The sequence below is a fragment of the Salvelinus fontinalis genome, chromosome 1 (assembly GCF_029448725.1).
Source record: "Salvelinus fontinalis isolate EN_2023a chromosome 1, ASM2944872v1, whole genome shotgun sequence".
NCBI classification, from domain to species: Eukaryota; Metazoa; Chordata; class Actinopteri; order Salmoniformes; family Salmonidae; genus Salvelinus; species Salvelinus fontinalis.
In genome coordinates this window covers 3,945,482-3,967,444 of record NC_074665.1, presented here as the reverse complement: position 1 = coordinate 3,967,444, position 21,963 = coordinate 3,945,482, and the positions used below count along the sequence as shown (strand labels likewise).

Genomic DNA, 21,963 nt, shown 5'->3' with positions numbered 1-21,963 from the left:
CCCACAAGACCCCCAAATACACCTCCCCTTAACCCTCTACAAGACCCCCAAATACACCCTCCTTTACCCCCTACAAGACCCCCAAATACACCCTCCTTTATCCCCTACAAGACCCCCAAATACACCTCCCCTTTACCCCCTACAAGACCCCCAAATACACCTCCCCTTTACCCCCTACAAGACCCCCAAATACACCTCCCCTTTACCCCCTACAAGACCCCCAAATACACCTCCCCTTTACCCCCTACAAGACCCCCAAATACACCCTCCTTTACCCCCTCCTTTACCCCCAAATACACCGCCTTACAAGACCCTCCCCTCGCCTCCCCTTACCCACCCAACCATCCCTGCTCCATGCCAAAATAACACTCCTTCCCTCCCCACAAATCTCAAAAACTGCAACCGCACTTCAAGCAACAGTTTTAAGACTGAAAGAGAAACTCTCAGACTCACAACTGGGGGGGAGGCAGTAAGGGGTGCTGTGGATATAATATCTCTTCTCATTGGCTAGTCCAGGTCGTCGTTATGGCGATAGCAGTTCAGGTGGGTCAGAGCTGCAGTGGCACCCTATTCCCTATATAGTGCACTACTTTTGACCAGAGTCCTACGGACCCTGCGATAGACTAGCGTCCTGTCCAGGGGTTGTACTTGTATATCAAGCTGCCTCACGCTACAGAAACAGGAGATACGCTCCTGACCTACGGGCCATTCCGGCTCGGACAAGGCTACCATGAGCCCTGGTCAAAAGTAGTGCACTATATTAGGGAATAGGGTGCCATTTGGGACCACATCAATGTACAATGAGGGCCCCGGCTGCGTAGCTAACAGAGCTGTCCTGCCAGTTCCTGCACTGGGACGACTGGGCATAGTTCAGGAAGGAGAACTTCATCTCTGTTCCACTCTTCCTCAGCTCAGACACGGCCTGGAAAACACAACCAATCAGGTAAGAAGACAGACATCACATGACACGGGAGCAGTTCAGACAGACATCACATGACACGGGAGCAGTTCAGACAGACAGACATCACATGGCACGGGAGCAGTCAGACAGAAAGACATCACGTGACACGGGAGCAGTCAGACAGAAAGACATCACGTGACACGGGAGCAGTCAGTCAGTCAGACATCACGTGACACGGGAGCAGTTCAGACAGACAGACATCACGTGACACGGGAGCAGTTCAGACAGACAGACAGACATCACGTGACACGGGAGCAGTCAGACAGACAGACAGACATCACGTGACACGGGAGCAGTCAGACAGACAGACAGACATCACGTGACACGGGAGCAGTCAGACAGACAGACAGACGTCACGTGACACGGGAGCAGTCAGACAGACGTCACGTGACACGGGAGCAGTCAGACAGACGTCACGTGACACGGGAGCAGTCAGACAGACGTCACGTGACACGGGAGCAGTCAGACAGACGTCACGTGACACGGGAGCAGTCAGACAGACGTCACGTGACACGGGAGCAGTCAGACAGACGTCACGTGACACGGGAGCAGTCAGACAGACGTCACGTGACACGGGAGCAGTCAGACAGACGTCACGTGACACGGGAGCAGTCAGACAGACGTCACGTGACACGGGAGCAGTCAGACAGACGTCACGTGACACGGGAGCAGTCAGACAGACGTCACGTGACACGGGAGCAGTCAGTCAGACAGACGTCACGTGACACGGGAGCAGTCAGACAGACGTCACGTGGCACGGGAGCAGTCAGACAGACGTCACGTGACACGGGAGCAGTCAGACAGACGTCACGTGACACGGGAGCAGTCAGACAGACGTCACGTGACACGGGAGCAGTCAGACAGACGTCACGTGACACGGGAGCAGTCAGACAGACGTCACGTGACACGGGAGCAGTCAGACAGACGTCACGTGACACGGGAGCAGTCAGACAGACGTCACGTGACACGGGAGCAGTCAGACAGACGTCACGTGACACGGGAGCAGTCAGACAGACGTCACGTGACACGGGAGCAGTCAGACAGACGTCACGTGACACGGGAGCAGTCAGACAGACGTCACGTGACACGGGAGCAGTCAGACAGACGTCACGTGACACGGGAGCAGTCAGTCAGACGTCACGTGACACGGGAGCAGTCAGTCAGACGTCACGTGACACGGGAGCAGTCAGTCAGACGTCACGTGACACGGGAGCAGTCAGTCAGACGTCACGTGACACGGGAGCAGTCAGTCAGACGTCACGTGACACGGGAGCAGTCAGTCAGACGTCACGTGACACGGGAGCAGTCAGACAGACGTCACGTGACACGGGAGCAGTCAGACAGACGTCACGTGACACGGGAGCAGTCAGACAGACGTCACGTGGCACGGGAGCAGTCAGACAGACGTCACGTGGCACGGGAGCAGTCAGACAGACGTCACGTGGCACGGGAGCAGTCAGACAGACGTCACGTGGCACGGGAGCAGTCAGACAGACGTCACGTGGCACGGGAGCAGTCAGACAGACGTCACGTGGCACGGGAGCAGTCAGACAGACGTCACGTGGCACGGGAGCAGTCAGTCAGTCAGACGTCACGTGGCACGGGAGCAGTCAGTCAGTCAGACGTCACGTGGCACGGGAGCAGTCAGTCAGACAGACGTCACGTGGCACGGGAGCAGTCAGTCAGACAGACGTCACGTGGCACGGGAGCAGTCAGTCAGACAGACGTCACGTGGCACGGGAGCAGTCAGTCAGACAGACGTCACGTGGCACGGGAGCAGTCAGTCAGACAGACGTCACGTGGCACGGGAGCAGTCAGTCAGACAGACGTCACGTGGCACGGGAGCAGTCAGTCAGACAGACGTCACGTGGCACGGGAGCAGTCAGTCAGACAGACGTCACGTGGCACGGGAGCAGTCAGTCAGTCAGACGTCACGTGGCACGGGAGCAGTCAGTCAGTCAGACGTCACGTGACACGGGAGCAGTCAGTCAGACGTCACGTGACACGGGAGCAGTCAGTCAGACGTCACGTGACACGGGAGCAGTCAGTCAGACGTCACGTGACACGGGAGCAGTCAGTCAGACGTCACGTGACACGGGAGCAGTCAGTCAGACGTCACGTGACACGGGAGCAGTCAGTCAGACGTCACGTGACACGGGAGCAGTCAGTCAGACGTCACGTGACACGGGAGCAGTCAGTCAGACGTCACGTGACACGGGAGCAGTCAGTCAGACGTCACGTGACACGGGAGCAGTCAGTCAGACGTCACGTGACACGGGAGCAGTCAGTCAGACGTCACGTGACACGGGAGCAGACAGACAGACGTCACATGACACGGGAGCAGACAGACATCACATGACACAGGAGATGTCAGACAGACAGACATCACATGACACAGGAGCAGTCAGACAGACAGACATCACATGACACGGGAGCAGTTCAGACAGACATCACATGACACGGGAGCAGTTCAGACAGACATCACATGACACGGGAGCAGTTCAGACAGACATCACATGACACAGGAGCAGTCAGACAGACAGACATCACATGACACAGGAGCAGTCAGACAGACAGACATCACATGACACGGGAGCAGTTCAGACAGACATCACATGACACGGGAGCAGTTCAGACAGACATCACATGACACGGGAGCAGTTCGACAGACATCACATGACACGGGAGCAGTTCAGACAGACATCACATGACACGGGAGCAGTTCAGACAGACATCACATGACACGGGAGCAGTTCGAAAGACATCACATGACACGGGAGCAGTTCGACAGACATCACATGACACGGGAGCAGTTCAGACAGACATCACATGACACGGGAGCAGTTCAGACAGACATCCCGACACAGACCTTTGTGCAAGAAGCCCTGTTTAACTAACAGAAGGTGTACTATAGATGTCAGATTATCGTATGACTGATGCTATACTGATATGCTCGTTGTTGTACCCGTATGCTCGCTGTTGTACCCGTATGCCGCCTATGCTCGCTGTTGTACCCGTATGCCGCCTATGCTCGCTGTTGTACCCGTATGCTCGCTGTTGTACCCGTATGCTCGCTGTTGTACCCGTATGCTCGCTGTTGTACCCGTATGCTCGCTGTTGTACCCGTATGCTCGCTGTTGTACCCGTATGCTCGTTGTTGTACCCGTATGCTCGTTGTTGTACCCGTATGCTCGTTGTTGTACCCGTATGCTCGTTGTTGTACCCGTATGCTCGTTGTTGTACCCGTATGCTCGTTGTTGTACCCGTATGCTCGTTGTTGTACCCGTATGCTCGTTGCTGTACCCGTATGCTCGTTGCTGTACCCGTATGCTCGTTGCTGTACCCGTATGCTCGTTGCTGTACCCGTATGCTCGTTGTTGTACCCGTTATGACTCACATTAAGCAGCACTCCAATAGGATGACGTCCACAGATGGTGTTGTGGTATTTCTTCAAGTAGTTGGTGAAGGACATGGGGTCCAGTGTTTCTATAATGCCCATACCCTGGAGAGACAAGAGAGAGGGGTTTAGAACCCAGTCTGATACAGTTAACTATATAACCCTAACCCTGGAGAGACAAGAGAGAGGGGTTTAGAACCCAGTCTGATACAGTTAACTATATAACCCTAACCCTGGAGAGACAAGAGAGAGGGGTTTAGAACCCAGTCTGATACAGTTAACTATATAACCCTAACCCTGGAGAGACAAGAGGGGTTTAGACCCCAGTCTGATAACCCTAACAGTTAACTATATAACCCTAACCCTGGAGAGACAAGGGGTTTAGAACCCAGTCTGATACACCTAACAGTTAACTATATAACCCTAACCCTGGAGAGACAAGAGAGAGGGGTTTAGAACCCAGTCTGATACAGTTAACTATATAACCCTAACCCTGGAGAGACGAGAGAGGGGGGTTTAGAACCCAGTCTGATACCCCTAACAGTTAACTATATAACCCTAACCCTGGAGAGACAAGAGAGAGGGGTTTAGAACCCAGTCTGATACAGTTAACTATATAACCCTAACCCTGGAGAGACAAGAGAGAGGGGTTTAGAACCCAGTCTGATACAGTTAACTATATAACCCTAACCCTGGAGAGACAAGAGAGAGGGGTTTAGAACCCAGTCTGATACAGTTAACTATATAACCCTAACCCTGGAGAGACAAGAGAGAGGGGTTTAGAACCCAGTCTGATACAGTTAACTATATAACCCTAACCCTGGAGAGACAAGAGAGAGGGGTTTAGAACCCAGTCTGATACAGTTAACTATATAACCCTAACCCTGGAGAAACAAGAGAGAGGGGTTTAGAACCCAGTCTGATACAGTTAACTATATAACCCTAACCCTGGAGAGACAAGAGAGAGGGGTTTAGAACCCAGTCTGATACAGTTAACTATATAACCCTAACCCTGGAGAGAGAGAGGTGGTGATGTCTCAATTATATACATGGAAGGAGATTTTATTTTATTTATTTATTTATTTTATTTTACCGTTATTTTACCAGGTAAGTTGACTGAGAACACGTTCTCATTTGCAGCAACGACCTGGGGAATAGTTACAGGGGAGAGGAGGGGGATGAATGAGCCAATTGTAAACTGGGGATTATTAGGTGACCATGATGGTTTGAGGGCCAGATTGGGAATTTAGCCAGGACACCGGGGTTAACACCCCTACTCTTACGATAAGTGCCATGGGATCTTTAATGACCTCAGAGAGTCAGGACACCCGTTTAACGTCCCATCCGAAAGACGGCACCCTACACAGGGCAGTGTCCCCAATCACTGCCCTGGGGCATTGGGATCTTTGTTTAGACCAGAGGAAAGAGTGCCTCCTACTGGCCCTCCAACACCACTTCCAGCAGCATCTGGTCTCCCATCCAGGGACTGACCAGGACCAACCCTGCTTAGCTTCAGAAGCAAGCCAGCAGTGGTATGCAGGGTGGTATGCTGCTGGCATGAGGGGTTTCATGTTACAACTTAGTAAGAACTGAATATACAAAATGTGTTAACCATTTTATCAAGGTGTTCAATGGATCTGTGGATCTCTCCTTGAGCCTCGTCATAGTACGTGTAGCGGAACCGTTGACCTGTGGGAAGGAGGTAAAGACATTAAGTCAGGACCAACCGTGAAGGAGAGGGTGTTTAATCAAGGAGACAGAACCATTGTTTCTATATTTAGAACCACTTTCACACAATTGTCCTGAAACAAACTGTGCTGGCTTTTCTTGTCACTTGTCCTGAAACAAACTGTGCTGGCTTTTCTCCTCACTTGTCCTGAAACAAACTGTGCTGGCTTTTCTTCTCACTTGTCCTGAAACAAACTGTGCTGGCTTTTCTTCTCACTTGTCCTGAAACAAACTGTGCTGGCTTTTCTTCTCACTTGTCCTGAAACAAACTGTGCTGGCTTTTCTTCTCACTTGTCCTGAAACAAACTGTGCTGGCTTTTCTTCTCACTTGTCCTGAAACAAACTTCTATTCACATGGTCTTTCCAGCAACGCTTCCAGCAACTACAGTGGATAGATGTATAACCAGACTAGCTCAACTCAGTAGTGTGAACAAGGTTTAATATATTGATCTCTACCAGTCCTGTTCTGTACGTACCCCAGTGGCAGAAATCAGAGGAGATGATGAACAAGTTGGAGGGATCAGCCAGATACCTGCTGAGCAGTTTCCCATAATCCTGTTCTTTAGACTCACTGAGGGCTCCCACCAGCACCGGGACAATGCTGAGCTCATCTTTATGACTGCAGTAGGAAAGGGAGACAGCACATTACAAGTCTGTATGGGTGTGGTGCGCAAGGGGGCAGTTACCTGACCGAGATGGTAGAAGCTGTTACAGGGACTGAACACGTGTAATAAACCAACCAAAGGTATCTGTATTAAACCCACCTAATAAAACAGCGTGTGTTAATTAAACCACCAAATAAAACGGTGTGTGTTAATTAAACCCACCAAGTAAAAAGCTGTGTGTTAATTAAACCACCAAATAAAATGGTGTGTGTTAATTAAACCACCAAATAAAAAGCTGTGTGTTAATTAAACCCACCAAATAAAAAGCTGTGTGTTAATTAAACCCACCAAGTAAAAAGCTGTGTGTTAATTAAACCACCAAATAAAATGGTGTGTGTTAATTAAACCACCAAATAAAATGGTGTGTGTTAATTAAACCACCAAATAAAATGGTGTGTGTTAATTAAACCACCAAATAAAATGGTGTGTGTTAATTAAACCACCAAATAAAATGGTGTGTGTTAATTAAACCACCAAATAAAATGGTGTGTGTTAATTAAACCACCAAATAAAAAGCTGTGTGTTAATTAAACCACCAAATAAAAAGCTGTGTGTTAATTAAACCCACCAAGTAAAAAGCTGTGTGTTAATTAAACCACCAAATAAAATGGTGTGTGTTAATTAAACCACCAAATAAAATGGTGTGTGTTAATTAAACCACCAAATAAAAAGCTGTGTGTTAATTAAACCCACCAAGTAAAAAGCTGTGTGTTAATTAAACCCACCAAGTAAAAAGCTGTGTGTTAATTAAACCCACCAAATAAAATGGTGTGTGTATGTTAATTAAACCTATCAGTTTGGGTCTAGAGTGTCTCCCCTCTTTGAAGAGGGGGATGACCGCGGCAGCTTTCCAATCTTTGGTAATCTCAGACGTTACGAAAGAGAGGTTGAAAAGGCTAGTAATTGGGGTTGCAACAATTTCGGCAGATCATTTTAGAAAGAGAGGGTCCAGAATGTCTAGAACCAGCTGATTTGTAGGGGTCCAGATATTGCAGCTCTTCAGAACATCAGCTATCTGGATTTGGGTGAAGGAGAAATGGTGGGGGCTTTGGCGGGTTGCTGTGGGGGGTGCAGGGCTGTTGGTCGGGGTAGCGGTTGCCAGGTGGAAAGCATGGCCAGCCATAGAGAAATGTTTATTGAAATTCTCAATTATAGTGGATTTATCGGTGGTGACAGTGTTTCCTAGCCTCAGTGCAGTGGGCAGCTGGGAGGAGGTGCTCTTATTCTCCATGGACTTTACAGTGTCCCAGAACTTTTTTGAGTTTGTACTACAGGATGCAAATTTCTGTTTGAAAAAGGTAGCCTTGGCTTTTCTAACTGCCTGTGTATATTGGTTTCTAGCTTCCCTGAAAAGTTGCAAATCACGGGGCTGTTCGATGCTAATGCAGAACGCCATAGGATGTTTTTCTGTTGGTTAAGGGCAGTCAGGTCAGGATAGAACCAAGGGCTATATCTGTTCCTGGTTCTACATTTTGTGAATGGGGCATGCTTATTTAAAATGGTGAGGAAGGCATTTTTAAAGAATAACCAGGCATCATCTACTGACGGGATGAGGTCAAAATCCTTCCAGGATACCTCGGCCAGGTCGATTAGAAAAGCCTGTTTGATGTTAAGGGGGCGTTTGACAGTGATGAGGGGTTGTCATTTGACCGCAGACCCATTACGGACGCAGACAATGAGGCAGTGATCGCTGAGATCCTGGTTGAAGACAGCAGAGGTGTATTTGGAGGGCCGGTTGGTTAGGATGATATCTGAGGGTGCCCGTGTTTACGGAATTGGGGTGGTACCTGATAGGTTCATTGTTAATTTGTGTGAGATTGAGGGCATCAAGCTTAGATTGTAGGATGGTCGGGGTATTAACCATGTACCAATTTAGGTCACCTAGCAGCACGAGCTGTGAAGATAGATGGGGGCAATCAGTTCACATATGGTGTCCAGGGCACAGCTGGGGGCTGAGGGAGGTCTATAACAAGCTGCAACGGTGAGAGACTTGTTTCTGGAAATGGGGATTTTTAAAAGTAGGAGCTCAAATTGTTTGGGTACAGACCTGGATTGTAAAACAGAACTCTGCAGTAGATTGCAACTCCGCCCCCTTTGGCAGTTCTATCTTGTCAGAAAGTGTTATAGTTAGGGATGGAAATTTCAGGGTTTTTGGTGGTCTTCCTAAGCCAGGATTCAGACACGGCTAGGATATCCGGGTTGGCAGAGTGTGGTAAAGCAGTGAATAAAACAAACTTAGGCAGGAGGCTTCTAATGTTAACATGCATGAAACCAAGGCTTTTACGGTTACTAAAGTCAACAAATGAGAGCGCCTGGGGAATAGGAGTGGAGCTAGGCACTACAGGTCCTGGGTTAACCTCTACATCACCAGAGGAACAGAGGAGGTTTAGGATAAGGGTACGGCTTAAGGCTATAAGAACTGGTCATCTAGTACGTTCAGAGCAGAGAGTAAAAGGAGCAGGTTTCTGGGCACGATAGAATAGATTCAAGGCATAATGTACAGACAAAGGTATGGTAGGAAGAGAGTACATTGGAGGTAAACCTAGGCATTGAGTGACGATGAGAGAGATATTAATATGGAGTTGGCCAAGAGCATTAGTGAGCTCTGGCGATTAGTCCAACATCCCATTCCTAAATCATGGGCATTAATATGGAGTTGGTCCCCCCCCTTTAACATTGCTGCGGGGACTGATGTTGTGGTCATGATGCCTGGCTCACAGTCGGAGGTTCCAATTCATCCCAAAGGTGTTTGATGGGTTTGAGGTCAGGGCTCTGTGCAGGCCAGTCAAGTTCTTCCACACCGATCCCGACAAACCATTTCTGCATGGACCTTGCTTTATGCACGGGGGCATTGTCATGCTGAAACAGGAAATGGCCTTCCCCAAAATGCTGCCACAAAGTTAGAAGCACAGAATCATGTAGAACGTAATTTTATGCTGTAGTGTTAAGATTTCCCTTCACTGGAACTAAGGGGCCCGAACCATGAAAAACAGACCATTATTCATCCTCCACCAAACTTTACAGTTCTCCTGGCATGCGCCAAACCCAGATTTATCCGTTGGACTGCCAGATGGTGAAGCGTGATTCATAGCGCCACAGAATGCGTTTCCACTGCTCCAGAGTCCAATGGCGGCGAGCTTTACACCACTCCAGCCGACGATTGGCATTGTGCATGGTGATCTTAGGCTTGTGTGCTGCTGCTCGGCCATGGAAACCCATTTCATGAAACTCCCGACTAACAGTTATTGTGCTGACGTTGCTTCCAGGGGCAGTTTGGAACTCGGTAGTGAGTGTTACAACCAAGGACAGGTGATTTCTATGCGCTACGTTCTTCAGCGGTCCGGTTCTGTGAGCTTGTGTGGCCTACCACTTCGCGGCTGAGCCGTTGTTGCTCCTAGACATTTCAACTTCACAATAACATCACTTACAGTTGACCAGGGCAGCTCGAGCAGGGCAGAAATTTGACGAAATAACTTGTTGGGAAGGTGGCATCCCATGACGGTGCCAAGTTGAAAGTCACTGAGCTCTTCAGTAAGGCCATTCTACTAGTAATGTTTGTCTATGGAGATTGCATGGCTATGTGCCCAATTTTATACACCTGTCAGCAACGGTTTGTGGCTGAAATAGCCGAATTCACTAATTTGAAGGCGTGTCCACATACCTTTGGCCATATTGTGTATGCGTGTCTATTAAAACCTGATATAAGGCGTGTCTATTAAGCCAACCTGATAAAAAGGCGTGTCTATTAAACCAACCTGATAAAAAAGCATGTCTATTAAGCCAACCTGATAAAAAGGCGTGTCTATTAAACCAACCTGATAAAAAGGCGTGTCTTTTAAGCCAACCTGATAAAAAGGCGTGTCTATTAAACCAACCTGATAAAAAGGCGTGTCTTTTAAGCCAACCTGATAAAAAGGCGTGTCTTTTAAGCCAACCTGATAAAAGGCGTGTCTTTTAAGCCAACCTGATAAAAGGCGTGTCTATTAGGCCAACCTGATAAAAGGCGTGTCTATTAGGCCAACCTGATAAAAGGCGTGTCTATTAAGCCAACCTGATAAAAGGCGTGTCTATTAGGCCAACCTGATAAAAGGCGTGTCTATTAGGCCAACCTGATAAAAGGCGTGTCTTTTAAGCCAACCTGATAAAAGGCGTGTCTATTAAGCCAACCTGATAAAAGGCGTGTCTTTTAAGCCAACCTGATAAAAGGCGTGTCTATTAGGCCAACCTGATAAAAGGCGTGTCTATTAGGCCAACCTGATAAAAGGCGTGTCTTTTAAGCCAACCTGATAAAAGGCGTGTCTTTTAAGCCAACCTGATAAAATGTTACTGTGTTACTGTACTCTCTATTGATGGATGGTGATCCATGCTGGTTCCCACCTCCACCAGCAGACAGGCCAGGTCTGTGTAGAGACTCTCAGTCCAATGTTACTGTACTCTCTATTGATGGATGGTGATCCATGCTGGTTCCCACCTCCACCAGCAGACAGGCCAGGTCTGTGTAGAGACTCTCAGTCCAATGTTACTGTACTCTCTATTGATGGATGGTGATCCATGCTGGTTCCCACCTCCACCAGCAGACAGGCCAGGTCTGTGTAGAGACTCTCAGTCCTATGTTACTGTACTCTCTATTGATGGATGGTGATCCCTGCTGGTTCCCACCTCCACCAGGCAGACAGGCCAGGTCTGTGTAGAGCCTCTCAGTCCTATGTTACTGTACTCTCTATTGATGGATGGTGATCCATGCTGGTTCCCACCTCCACCAGGCAGACAGGCCAGGTCTGTGTAGAGACTCTCAGTCCTATGTTACTGTACTCTCTATTGATGGATGGTGATCCATGCTGGTTCCCACCTCCACCAGGCAGACAGGCCAGGTCTGTGTAGAGCCTCTCAGTCCTATGTTACTGTACTCTCTATTGATGGATGGTGATCCATGCTAGCTCCCACCTCCACCAGGTCTGTTACTGTACTCTACTGACGGATGGCTAGTGATTATTGAAGCAGACGACATTTGACAGGTCCTTTAAATCTGCAGTGTGTTACTCTGTCTTACCTCTCCATGGCTTTAGCAGTGTAAGGCAGATGCATTTCAATGCTGTGCTCATCCTCGTCTGTCTGAAGACTCATCCTCTCAAACATCCCAGTCTTCCAGAGGTCAGCATAGACTACAGAGGGAGAGAGAGGATTCAATATACACATTCATTATTACAGGCCGAGCGAGGTTTGAATTAGCATATTACAACGAGTCATTAGTTTAGACACTAGGGGTGTAACGGTACATTCATTTGTACTGAAGCGTTCTGTAACAGGGACCCGGGGTTCGGTCCGCACTGTGAACACAAATGAATACATAAGAAGAAGAACACTAGGCCTGTGGGCCACGACTACACTACCGTTCAAAAGTTTGGGGACACTTTGAAATGTCCTTGTTTTTGAAAGAAAAGCACATTTTTTGTCCATTAAAATAACATCAAATTAATCAGAAATACAGTGTAGACATTGATAATGTTGTAAATGACTATTGATTTTTTTATGGAATATCTACATAGGCATATTGCACATTCAAACTGGCTCTAACCAGAACAAGAAGAGGAGTGGGAGGCCCCGGTGCACAACTGAGCAAGAGGATAAGTACATTAGAGTGTCTAGTTTGAGAAACAGACACCTCACAAGTCCTCAACTGGCAGCGTCATTAAATAGTACCCCGCAAAACACCAGTCTCAACGTCAACAGTGAAGAGGCGACTCTGGGATGCTGGCCTTATCAATTATATATATATATTTTAAATAACAAGTGCTTTTCTTTCAAAAACAAGGACGTTTCTAAGTGTCCCCAAATGTTTGAGCGGTAGTGTACATCTAAGCTGAGAAAACATTTCAGGCTATTCCGTTAAAACAACTAGAGCTTACACAGTCGTTGTGATCAAATCTTAACTGGCACATTTTAAACTGTCTTTTTGTGAGGTGCAGCCGGGATCTAGTTCTGTACCAGGGTGAGTGGTAGGGTTTATAAACCAGGAGGATTCTCCATCTATAGATGGGGGGGGTCTAGTTCTGTACCAGGGTGAGTGGTAGGGTTTATAAACCAGGAGGATTCTCCATCTATAGATGGGGGGGGTCTAGTTCTGTACCATGGTGAGTGGTAGGGTTTATAAACCAGGAGGATTCTCCATCTATAGATGGGGGGGGTCTAGTTCTGTACCAGGGTGAGTGGTAGGGTTTATAAACCAGGAGGATTCTCCATCTATAGATGGGGGGGGTCTAGTTCTGTACCATGGTGAGTGGTAGGGTTTATAAACCAGGAGGTTAAAATCTCCAGTTTGGAAACATTTTGGGTTTCTGGTAGATTACAACGGCGATGGACAGAGAGTTGTGTATAAAACGTTTAACAGTATGTCGCCACGCTCAACCAGAATAGCCTGTGCAGCTGCCGACGGCTCCAACACGTCGACACATTTGGGCCGACATCACCCCCAGTATCCTTCCACCGGAGAAAGACTGAAACACAAAAAAACGACACACCATCTCCCCTCTGCAGTCAAACAGCCCTTCATATCCGATTCTGACCAGGCCAAAGAAATTACATAGATCGATAGCTATGTTTATAGCCGCAGATATGCGCCCATTCTCAGTGAGTTTCGGTACCTCGTTAAAGAGCTCGAGCCACGTTACGAACTTCACCTCTCCCATCCATTTCAAAAAACAGGATGTACCTGCTCTATATAAGAAAGCTAAAGCCAAAGAATGTCATGGAATTGGCCAATTCACCCTGTGTTGGGCTGACTACAGATGGATGGACCTCCAGGGTTACTGAGGTACTTTACATTACCCCGGAGAGGAGACACACCCTGTGTTGGGCTGACTACAGATGGATGGACCTCCAGGGTTACTGAGGTACTTTACATTACCCCGGAGAGGAGACACACCCTGTGTTGGGCTGACTACAGATGGATGGACCTCCAGGACTACAGAGAGGTACTTCACATTACCCCGGAGAGGAGACACACCCTGTGTTGGGCTGACTACAGATGGATGGACCTCCAGGACTACAGAGAGGTACTTCACATTACCCCGGAGAGTGGGATATGAGAAGTAGCATGGTACAGACACGTCCCCTTTATGAGAGTCACAAGTGTACAGCTTTTTGTCTTTGTCAGAAGAACATTCCAACCTAAATGCACACATATTGCACTTTATTTCAGTGTTGTTGATGAGTAATCGTGTTTTCACAATCAGGAATACCAACACTTTGTATTTTCTTAAACTAAAATTAACTACAGTAACTTTTTGGCATTTCATTTTCCCGCTGTACCGAAACTGAACCGTGATTCCAAAACCGCAAGACATACCCGGACCGTGATCCCAAAACCGCAGTACATACCCGGACCGTTACCCCAAAACCGCAATACATACCCGGACCGTGAACCCAAAACCGCAAGACATACCCGGACCGTTACCCCAAAACCGCAGTACATACCCGGACCGTTACCCCAAAACCGCAATACATACCCGGACCGTTACCCCAAAACCGCAATACATACCCGGACCGTTACCCCAAAACCGCAGTACATACCCGGACCGTTAACCCAAACCGCAAGACATACCCGGACCGTGATCCCAAACTGCAAGACATACCCGGACCGTGATCCCAAACCGCAGTACATACCCGGACCGTTAACCGAAACCGCAAGACATACCCGGACCGGGATCCCAAACCGCAATACATACCCGGACCGTTAACCCAAACCGCAAGACATACCCGGACCGTGAACCCAAACGCAATACATACCCGGACAGCGATCCCAAACCGCAGTACATACCCGGACAGCGATCCCAAACCGCAGTACATACCCGGACCGTGAACCCAAACCGCAATACATACCCGGACAGCGATCCCAAACCGCAATACATACCCGGACCGTTAACCCAAACCGCAATACATACCCGGACCGTTAACCCAAACCGCAAGACATACCCGGACCGTTAACCCAAAACATACCCGGACCGGGATCCCAAACCGCAATACATACCCGGACCGGGATCCCAAACCGCAATACATACCCGGACCGTTAACCCAAACCGCAGTACATACCCGGACCGGGATCCCGAACCGCAATACATACCCGGACCGTTAACCCAAACCGCAGTACATACCCGGACCGGGATCCCGAACCGCAGTACATACCCGGACCGTAAGTTTGATGAACCGTTCCACCCCTACTAGACACACTGCAGCTTGTTTGGAGATGGTTGGTCCAATGAGGACATTTACGTCCCCCGTCCCCCCACACACATGTATGTATGTATGTATGTATGTATGTATGTATGTATGTATGTATGTATGTATGTATGTATGTATGTATGTATACCTACCATTCTGGTCAATCCTGAGATCGTAGAGAGGTGTCTTATAAACCTCAGCAGAGGACAGGGCGCAGCGGGACAGAGGAACATGGTGAGACGGACCCAAGATGAACACCCTGCGACTACAGGGGGAAGAGAGGAGTCCGTCACCTCACTCTGTCACCTTTACCTCCCTGACTCACATTAGCATAGCAGCTCAGTGGACCCAGTCATCAGGCCACTAGTAGCCTCGGGCCGACCAGGCTTCGCTCACGTAGTCCCAAGGTGAGGCTGTGACAGAGGCTAGGCCAATACTGCTAACTACTCTCTGTCTGAGGTAACTAAGGGGCAGATAGTTCCTTCAGGGTGAAACAGGGCAGGCAGATCTAAGGTTTGATAAAGGAGGGAAAATGTGGAAACGAAAAAAAACAAAGAAAAAAAAAACAATACATTTTAAAACATCTAAATTTCAAACTAATATTATGATACTTTATATGGAAATTAATTTGGTTACTGACAAAAGTTGTTTTATTTAGTAAAATTCCGTGAACATGTTTTATGTAACTAAAGGAGACATGGTAAATGACTTACGTGACAGAAGGATCTATTTGTTTGTAGGCGTGTGCAGCACAAGCACCGCAGTAGGAATACCCAGCATGCCTGAAAACACACATGTCCGTTAGCAGGAAATGACATCACGGAAGGTCACACACACACACCATCACAACTGGAATAATACAAAAAAACATGACGTCCTTTGAGGATGTTTGACCTCGAACGATACAAAATACATTTTAGTCAGCTCATACACCGTTATCAAATCATATTTACAGTGACTCTTGATGACCAAGATGAGGCCTTTTTCACACGACTGAGATATTATAACTATCAGCGGTGCTCACGGTGCTATGATGGCTCTAGCAGGGCCGATAGTGGATTGTGCTTGAGACAGCCAACCTTCCAGTTGTGTATTTAGCTGGGAGCCTGCAGAAAAAGGGGAAGAGGTGGGAAACAATTTTAAGAAAAACATTTCCCACGAAACGGTTCTTCTGCTGTAGCCAATCACACTTATACAGAGCCTTCGGGAAGAAATCACACCCCTTGACTTTTTCCACGTGTTGTTGTTGTTGTTGTTGTTGTTGTTGTATCCTGAATTTGAAAATGTGTTACATTGAGATTGTGTCGATGGCTTACACACAATACCCCATAATGTCAAAGTCTAATTGTTTCATATGTCATGTTTCATGTTTCATTCACTGTCACGTTCCTGACCTATTGTTCCTTTTTCTGTTATTTATTTAGTTGGTCAGGGCGTGAGTTGGGGTGGGTTGTCTTTGTGTGTTTTGTCTAATTTAGGGTGTGTGTATTGTTTAAGGGTTTTCTAGTATGTATGGGGTTGTGTTCAGTGTAGGTGTTTAGGAAAGTCTATGGTTGCCTGATTTGGTTTTCAATCAGAGACAGCTGTTTATTGTTGTCTCTGATTGGGAGCCATATTTAAGGCAGCCATAGGCTTTAGGTGGTTGTGGGTAATTGTCTATGTTCTATGTTGCATGTGTGCACTTAGTTCTCTTTAGCTTCACGATCGTTTGTTTTATTCATTTTGTAGTGTTTGTTTTTTCCTTCATTAAAATATGTATTTTTCACCCGCTGCGCCTTGGTCCTCTCTCTCTCAAGAAGACGATCGTGACATACACACACTTCACATACATAAACTCAGCAAAAAAAAGAAACGTCCCTTTTTCAGGACCCTATTTTTCAAAGACAGTTTGTAAAAATCCAATTAACTTCACAGATCTTCATTGTAAAGGGTTTAAACACCATTTCTTATGCTTGTTCAATGAACCATAAACACTTAATGAACATGCACCTGTGGAACGGTTGTTAAGACGCTTACAGCTTACAGACGGTAGGCAATTAAGGTCACAGTTATGAAAACTTAGGACACTGAAGAGGCCTTTCTACTGACTGAAAAACACGAAAAAAAAGATGCCCAGGGTCCCTGCTCACCTGTGTGAACGTGCCTTAGGCATGCTGCAAAGAGGCATGAGGATTGCAGATGTGGCCAGGGCAATAAATTGCAATATCCATACTGTGAGATGCCTAAGACAGCACTACAGGGAGACAGGACAGACAGCTGATCGTCCTCGCAGTGGCAGACCACGTGTAACAACACCTGCACAGGATCGGTACATCCAAACATCACACCTGCGGGACAGGCACAGGATGGCAACAACAACTGCCCGAGTTACACCAGGAACGCACAATCCCTCCATCAGTGTTCAGACTGTCCGCAATAGGCTGAGAGAGGCTGGACTGAGGGCTTGTAGGCCTGTTGTAAGGCAGGTCCTCACCAGACATCACTGGCAACAACGTTGCCAATGGGCACAAACCCACCGTCGCTGGACCAGACAGGACTGGCAAAAAGTGCTCTTCACTGACAAGTCGCGGTTTTATCTCACCAGGGGTGATGGCCGAATTTGCGTATATCGTCGAAGGAATGAGTGTTACACCGAGGCCTGTACTCTCGGACAGGATCGATTTGGAGGTGGAGGGTCCGTCATGGTCTGCGGCGGTGTGTCACAGCATCATCGGACTGAGCTTGTTGTCATTGCAGGCAATCTCAACGCTGTGCGTTACAGGGAAGACATCCACCTCCCTCATGTGGTACCCTTCCTGCTGGCTCATCCTGACATGACCCTTCAGCATGACAATGCCACCAGCCATACTGCTTGCTCTGTGCGTGATTTCCTGTAAGACAGGAATGTCAGTGTTCTGCCATGGCCAGCGAAGAGCCCGGATCTCAATTTCATTGAGCAAGTCTGGGACCTGAATGTGCCAGTAGAGATACTGGGGTGCAAAGGAGCAAAGAAAATAAAAAATAACAATATGGGGATGAGGTAGTTGGATGGGCTATTTACAGATGGGCTATGTACAGGTGCAGTGATCTGTGAGCTGCTCTGACAGCTGATGCTTAAAGCTAGTGAGGGAGATATGAGTCTCCAGCTTCAGTGATTTTTGCAATTCGTTCCAGTCATTGGCAGCAGAGAACTGTAAGGAAAGGCGGCCAAATTAGGAATTGGCTATGGGGGTGACCAGTGAGATTTACCTGCTGGAGCGCGTGCTACGAGTGGGTGCCGCTATGTTGACCAGTGATCTGAGATAAGGCTGGGCTTTACCTAGCAAAGACTTATAGATGACCTGGAGCCAGTGGGTTTGGCGACGAATATGAAGCGAGGGCCAGCCAACGAGAGTGTACAGGTCGCAGTGGTGGGTAGTATATGGGGCTTTGGTGACAAAACAGGTGGCACTGTGGTAGACTGCATCCAATTTGCTGAGTAGAGTGTTGGAGGCTATTTTGCAAATGACATCAAAGTCAAGGATCGGTAGGATGGTCAGTTTTACGAGGGTATGTTTGGCGGCATGAGTGAAGGATGCTTGTGGCGAAATAGAAAGCCGATTCTAGATTTAATTTTGGATTGGAGATGCTTAATGTGAGTCTGGAAGGAGAGTTTAGTCTAACCAGACACCTAGGTATTTGTAATTGTCCACATATTCTAAGTCAGAACCGTCCACAGTAGTGATGCTGGACGGGCAAGCAGGTGTGGGCAGCATGCATTTAGTTTTACTTGCATTTAAGAGCAGTTGGAGGCCACGGAAGGAGAGTTGTATGGCATTGAAGCTCGTCTGGAGGTTAGTTAACACCGTGTCCAAAGAAGGGCCAGAAGTATACAGAATGGTGTCGTCTGCGTAGAGGTGGATCAGAGAATCACCAGCAGCAAGAGCGACATCATTGATATATACAGAGAAAAGAGTCCAAGAATTGAACCCTGTGGCACCCCCATAGAGACCAGATTAGAGACTGCCAGAGGTCCGGACAACAAGTCTTCTGATTTGACACACTGAACTGAGAAGTTTATTCCAATAATTTTAAAAGGCTAACTGATCATTAGAAAACCCTTTTGCAATTATGTTAGCACAGCTGAAAACTGTTGTTCTGATTAAAGAAGCAATAAAACTGCCCTTCTTTAGACTAGTTGAGTATCTGGAGCATCAGCATTTGTGGGTTCGATTACAGGGTCAAAATGGCCAGAAACTCGTCAGTCTATTCTTGTTCTGAGAAATTAAGGCTATTCCATGCGAGAAATTGCCAAGAAACTGAAGATCTCGTACAACGATGTGTACTACTCCCTTCACAGAACAGCGCAAACTGTCTCTAACCAGAATAGAAAGAGTGGGAGGCCCCGGTGCACAACTGAGCAAGAGAACAAGTACATTAGAGTGTCTAGTTTGAGAAACAGACGCCTCAAGTCCTCAACTGGCAGCTTCATCAAATAGTACCCGCAAAACACCAGTCTCAACGTCAACAGTGAATAGGCGACTCCGGGATGCTGGCCTTCTGGGCAGAGTTGCAAAGAAAAACACAGATCTCAGACTGGCCAATAAAAATTAAAAGATGGACAAAAGAACACAGACATTGGACAGAGGAACGTGCTTCTACAACTGCACTGCTTGCCGTTTGGGGTTTTAGGCTGGGTTTCTGTACAGCACTTCGAGATATTAGCTGATGTACGAAGGGCTATATAAAATAAACTTGATTTGATTTTGATTAATAATACCGGCAATAATAACACTAATTACGTGTTTAATATGATTTTTGAATGACCATGTCATCTCTGTACCCCACACATCCAACACAGATTCAACCACAAAGACCAGGGAAGTTTTCCAATTCCTAACAAAGAAGGACGGACACCTATTGGTAGATGGGTAAAAAAAAAAAAAGGGGAAAAAAGAGACATTGAATACCCTTTGAGCAAGTTGAATTTTTGATTACACTTTGGATGGTGTATCAATACATCCAGTCACTAACAAAGATAAAAGGTGTCCTTCCTAACTGAGTTGCCAGAGAGGAAGGAAACTGCTCAGGGATTTCACCATGAGGCAAACGGTGACATTTGTAAACAGTTATAGGAGTTTAATGGTTGTGATAGGAGAAAACTGAGGATGGATCAAACACGTTGTGGTTACTCCACAAAACGAACAGAGTGAAAAGAATGCCTGTATCCAATAAAAATATTCCAAAACATGGAACTTTTAGCAACAAGGAACTAAAGTAATCCTGCAAAAAAAAAGTGGTATGTTTGGGGCAAATCGAATACAACATATTACGGAATACCACGCTCCATATTTTCAAGCATAGTGGTGGCTGCACCATGTTATGGGTATGCTTGTAATCGTTAAGGACTGGGGAATTTTTCCAGGATTAAAAGAAATGGAATGAAGCTAAGCACATGGAAAATCCTAGAGGAAAACCAGGTTCAGTCTGCTTTCCACCAGACGCTGGGAGGTTAATTCACCTTTCAGCAGAACAATAACCTAAAACATAAGGCCAAATCTACACCGGAGTTGCTAAGCATGAAGCCAGTGAATGTTCCTGAGTGGCAGAGTTACAGTTTACTTAAATCTACTTGAAAATCTATGGCAAGACTTGAAAATTACTGTCTATCAATGATCAACAACCAATTTGACAGAGCTTGAAGAATTTTGAAAATAATAAAATGGACAAATGTTGCACAATCCAGGTGTGGAAAGCTCTGAAAGACTTACCCATAAAGACTCACAGCTGTAATCGCTGCCAAAACTTATTTTACAAAGTATTGACCCAGGGGTGTGAATACTTATGAGATACTTCACTGTCAATAAAAATGTGCTAAAATTTTCTAAAAACATGTTTTCACTATCATTAAGGGGTATCGTTTGTAGACGGTTGAGAAAATATATATAAAAATGTCTTCATTTTTTAATTCAGGCTTAATAACACATTTACAGTGGGTCAAAGGGTATGAATACTTTGAAGGCACTGTCACCATTAGCTAACTAGAGGCTAACAGAGGCTAACGCGACTATGTTTTCTATTTAGAGTCCGCTCCCATCAACATCCGCAGCGGCGTCAATCTCAGCACCAGGAAGTAATGAGAGTCACCTTTGCCAAATCTTTCCACGGCGAGCGAATAAATATACTGGAGCTACGCATAGTGAGTGTTCTGTTGGGCGTGTCTACAATTCAACTCCAACTTTCTGCTGTAGTTGTTTTTGTTTTTATTTCTGAGCATGGAATCTCTTAGGTGATTGGTTCATGCTTGAATAGGAGAAAAGGAGGTATTAGTGAAGAGGGGATGGTGTGGGTGACGGACTGGTGTCTGTTGGATGTGGGTGTTGTGTGTGTGAAGGTCAGTCACTACACGCATGATATATTGACATGAGGGGGGGATGGGTGGATATAGTTCCTTGTTTGAGTGTGTATTGGATGGGGGAAAAAGTAGTAAAATGTTGGCTACTGTGTACAGACTAACCCTGCTGCTGATAACACCAGTTTCAGTACTACATGGTTTACTGTATTGGTTACACATCCTCATGATCAGTCTTCGTGGTCTTTCCAGGACAAACAAATCTGCAGGAGGTCGACTACAGAACGCCTAGCATACTTACCACTGTATTTTGCTATAGATGTTGCTAGCTGTTGTGTACAGCGAATTTGGAAAGTATTCAGACACCTTGACTTTTTCCACATTTTTGTTACGTTACAGCCTTATTCTAAAACAGATTAAATAGATTCCTCACCCCAATCAATCTGAACACAATACAACATAACGACAAAGCAAAAAAAAATTTGGGGGGATTTTTTTAAAATCAGGCCTTCTTGCTGACCATCTGATAATCTACCATTTATATAGGAGTGGTTAACATGTTAATAAACGGACCTCTAAGTACATCAAAAAAAAGTTGTGTATAGTTCCACTGGTATGCCATCCAGCTCTGGAGTTTTCCCAACCTTAAAGACTTTAATTACATCAAGAAGTTCCTCCTCTGTAA

At 46.7% G+C, this 21,963-nt stretch overlaps 1 protein-coding gene across 1 annotated transcript in view; it reads right to left on the bottom strand.

Moving 5' to 3' along the window:
- Positions 1-289: 289 nt before the first annotated feature.
- memo1 (mediator of cell motility 1) overlaps positions 290-21,963 on the bottom strand; it is a 30,863-nt gene continuing 9,189 nt past the window's right edge. The window contains exons 2-9 of the mRNA XM_055940047.1: positions 15,993-16,074; positions 15,682-15,750; positions 15,121-15,233; positions 11,802-11,913; positions 6,563-6,705; positions 5,971-6,047; positions 4,359-4,463; positions 290-922 (exon numbers count right to left, since the gene is read on the bottom strand). Coding sequence (XP_055796022.1) covers positions 791-922; positions 4,359-4,463; positions 5,971-6,047; positions 6,563-6,705; positions 11,802-11,913; positions 15,121-15,233; positions 15,682-15,750; positions 15,993-16,074 — 833 coding nt within the window. The 3' untranslated portion in view covers positions 290-790. The remainder of the gene's footprint in view (positions 923-4,358; positions 4,464-5,970; positions 6,048-6,562; positions 6,706-11,801; positions 11,914-15,120; positions 15,234-15,681; positions 15,751-15,992; positions 16,075-21,963) is intronic.